Source organism: Penaeus japonicus, unplaced genomic scaffold (assembly GCF_977035675.1).
Source record: "Penaeus japonicus unplaced genomic scaffold, GWHDUDI00000001_assembly GWHDUDI00000009, whole genome shotgun sequence".
In the NCBI taxonomy this organism is placed as follows: Eukaryota; Metazoa; Arthropoda; class Malacostraca; order Decapoda; family Penaeidae; genus Penaeus; species Penaeus japonicus.
This window is the reverse complement of record NW_028234411.1, coordinates 5,738,256-5,740,755: the sequence shown is the minus strand read 5'-3', so window position 1 is coordinate 5,740,755 and position 2,500 is coordinate 5,738,256. Positions and strand designations below refer to the sequence as shown.

Sequence of the window (2,500 nt, the reverse complement as noted above, 5' to 3'; positions counted from 1 at the left end):
TTGGAAACATTTTATACACAGGTTGTGCTGGATGTTCATGACTTCAAGAGTGGAGACGTCAAAGTAAGAGCGGAGGATAAACATGTGGTGGTGGAAGGTCGAGTGGAAAAGGAAGATGGCGACTTCAAGTCCATGAAAAGCTTTTGTCGACGTTTCAACTTCCCAGGCAAAGTGAACTTGGAGGCCGTGACGTCAGCAATGTCTTCCGATGGCGTCTTGACTATCACTGCTCCGAAGATTTCAGAGGAAACAAAATAAATAAAGATAGCAGAAGGGTAGCTCATAAGGACGAAAATACTTTTACGGTTTTGATATGTATATATTATTGTGATAACAGTATATGACTAGCTTTTATACTTTGATATAAAAATAGATTTTAAGAAGAGTTTGGAATAAAATGTCTTTCGATTATCCTCTGTTTACAATTATCCTTTGATCTTATATAGACTTTATGTTTCCATAGCCATTTTGAGGTATCTATGGTGGTAGAATTATTAACAGTGATCTAAATCTTTTGACTTATGAATCTGAAATGAAAATAGAAATTTGCCTTCGAAGATTTTTTTGTCTTAAATATATCCAAACAATTTAACGCCTTTTATGGTAATAAAAACAGCATTACGATTGAAGACAGAAGTAAGAAAACGCCAATTTTGATAAAGCATTTATCCTCCTGAGAATAAGCGGCATGGTAATTTTATTTCTATTATACATCTGTGCATCTAATCATTATATTTTATTATTAGATTATTCATGTTGTTTAAAGCCATGTTTTTCTTTATATGCGTATACACATACATATATTTATAAATGAAGACATGCGGGAGCATACACTACATACACATCAACATACTCATGTTCCTACTACTTGAGATTAGAATAGATATTGAAGAGCTGATTCGCCAAGCGTTGGTAGTGAAAACGGAGAAATCCAAGTTATGCAAATAGTGATATTCTGGGACTTCAGTTTAAATTGTGGCTGTCTGTTTAATGTGCTTCTAAATTACCCCCTTTGTGCGAGGAGTGGCTGGGGTTACCATCCACTGACAGTATGGGGTTGAAGGTTGCCAGCCAAGAACGTTACCAGAGCACTGCATATGTATACTACATATATATACATACCTCCCCCCTTTACTCCCTTAACAGGATAAATAGGTAGATACATACTAATGAGTGACTGTGGGCGCATATGCATAATATGTATACATAAACATTTATATAAATAGATTGGTAGACAGTTACAAATTCAGGTTCAAGACTGGAAGACCCTGGAGGATTTCCTCTAAGGCTAGGATGAGGCTGATGGAGACATTGACTAAGAGCAAAGGTGCGTAAAGGCATAAACTTATATGTATATGCTTTTATATATTTCTTAATATATATACATATATATATATATATATATATATATCTTTATATATATACATATATATATATACATATACATATATGTATACACACACACATATATATACACATATGTGTGTGGGCAATATATGACACACACACACATATATATGTATATACATATTTATATATTTATTTATCTATATATACATATATACAAAAACACCACAAACACACACATGTATATATATATATCTGCATCTGTATATATATATGTATATATATGTATTTATTCATATGTATATATATGTATGTGTTCATATGTATATATATATATATATATATATATATATATATATATATATATATATATATATATATATATATATATATATATATATATATATATATATATATATATTAAACGTTTGTAAATATGTATAAGTAAAAATGTTTCATGGTTTTACATGATATTCATTCTTCAGAATCACTTTCTAAGTTTTGTTGGTAGTTCTATAAATGATGCTATCGAGTACTGGAAGATTCAAGAGATTTCGCAGAAAGATGCTGCCGCACACAATTGTATTTATTTGTGTATATGAAGGATCTATAGCATATGCACATGCACATAATCATCTATGTTAGACGTCATTCTCTAAACTTTTTTGTAGCATTAAATATATCAGCACTACGAGAATTAAGAACTGGAAGCTTCAAGAAATTTGTTTAAAGATGTTGCCAAGAAGGCCTAACCGAGTACCCAAATGTAGAAGGGCGAAGTTGGGCATACACCCAACTCTCGCCACATAAAAGCCTCAGAAACCACCTCCTGCCAGACACAACGCAAACAGTATTCTTTGGGAGAACAAGCAACCTGCAATCTTCCTCTTCAATAAATATATCTTGTTTAAGTGATAGATAGTATGGGCAAGATGGAAAACAACAATTCTACCTCACTTACTGAACAGAAACCTGGAGAAGCAACCAAATGCAACGAGGATTCAATTTTTCCGATCGTTGAGAAGGGACTCTTCTTCCATGACTCCTTCTTCGAGGATATTCGGAAACACTTTGAAACAGCCATCGACCAAATCATGGATTCGTGCGGAGAAGCCAAATTCGTCAGTGATCTCATGAGTAGCTACAGACCAGT

General features: G+C 33.0%; 1 protein-coding gene across 1 annotated transcript in view; it reads left to right on the top strand.

The window, feature by feature from the left end:
• Positions 1–398, top strand: part of LOC122264755 (protein lethal(2)essential for life-like) — a 1,032-nt gene extending 634 nt beyond the window's left edge. Inside the window, exon 2 of the mRNA XM_043033801.2 lies at positions 22–398. Within this exon, the coding sequence (XP_042889735.2) occupies positions 22–258 (237 nt within the window). The 3' untranslated portion in view covers positions 259–398. The remainder of the gene's footprint in view (positions 1–21) is intronic.
• Positions 399–2,500: the final 2,102 nt, after the last annotated feature.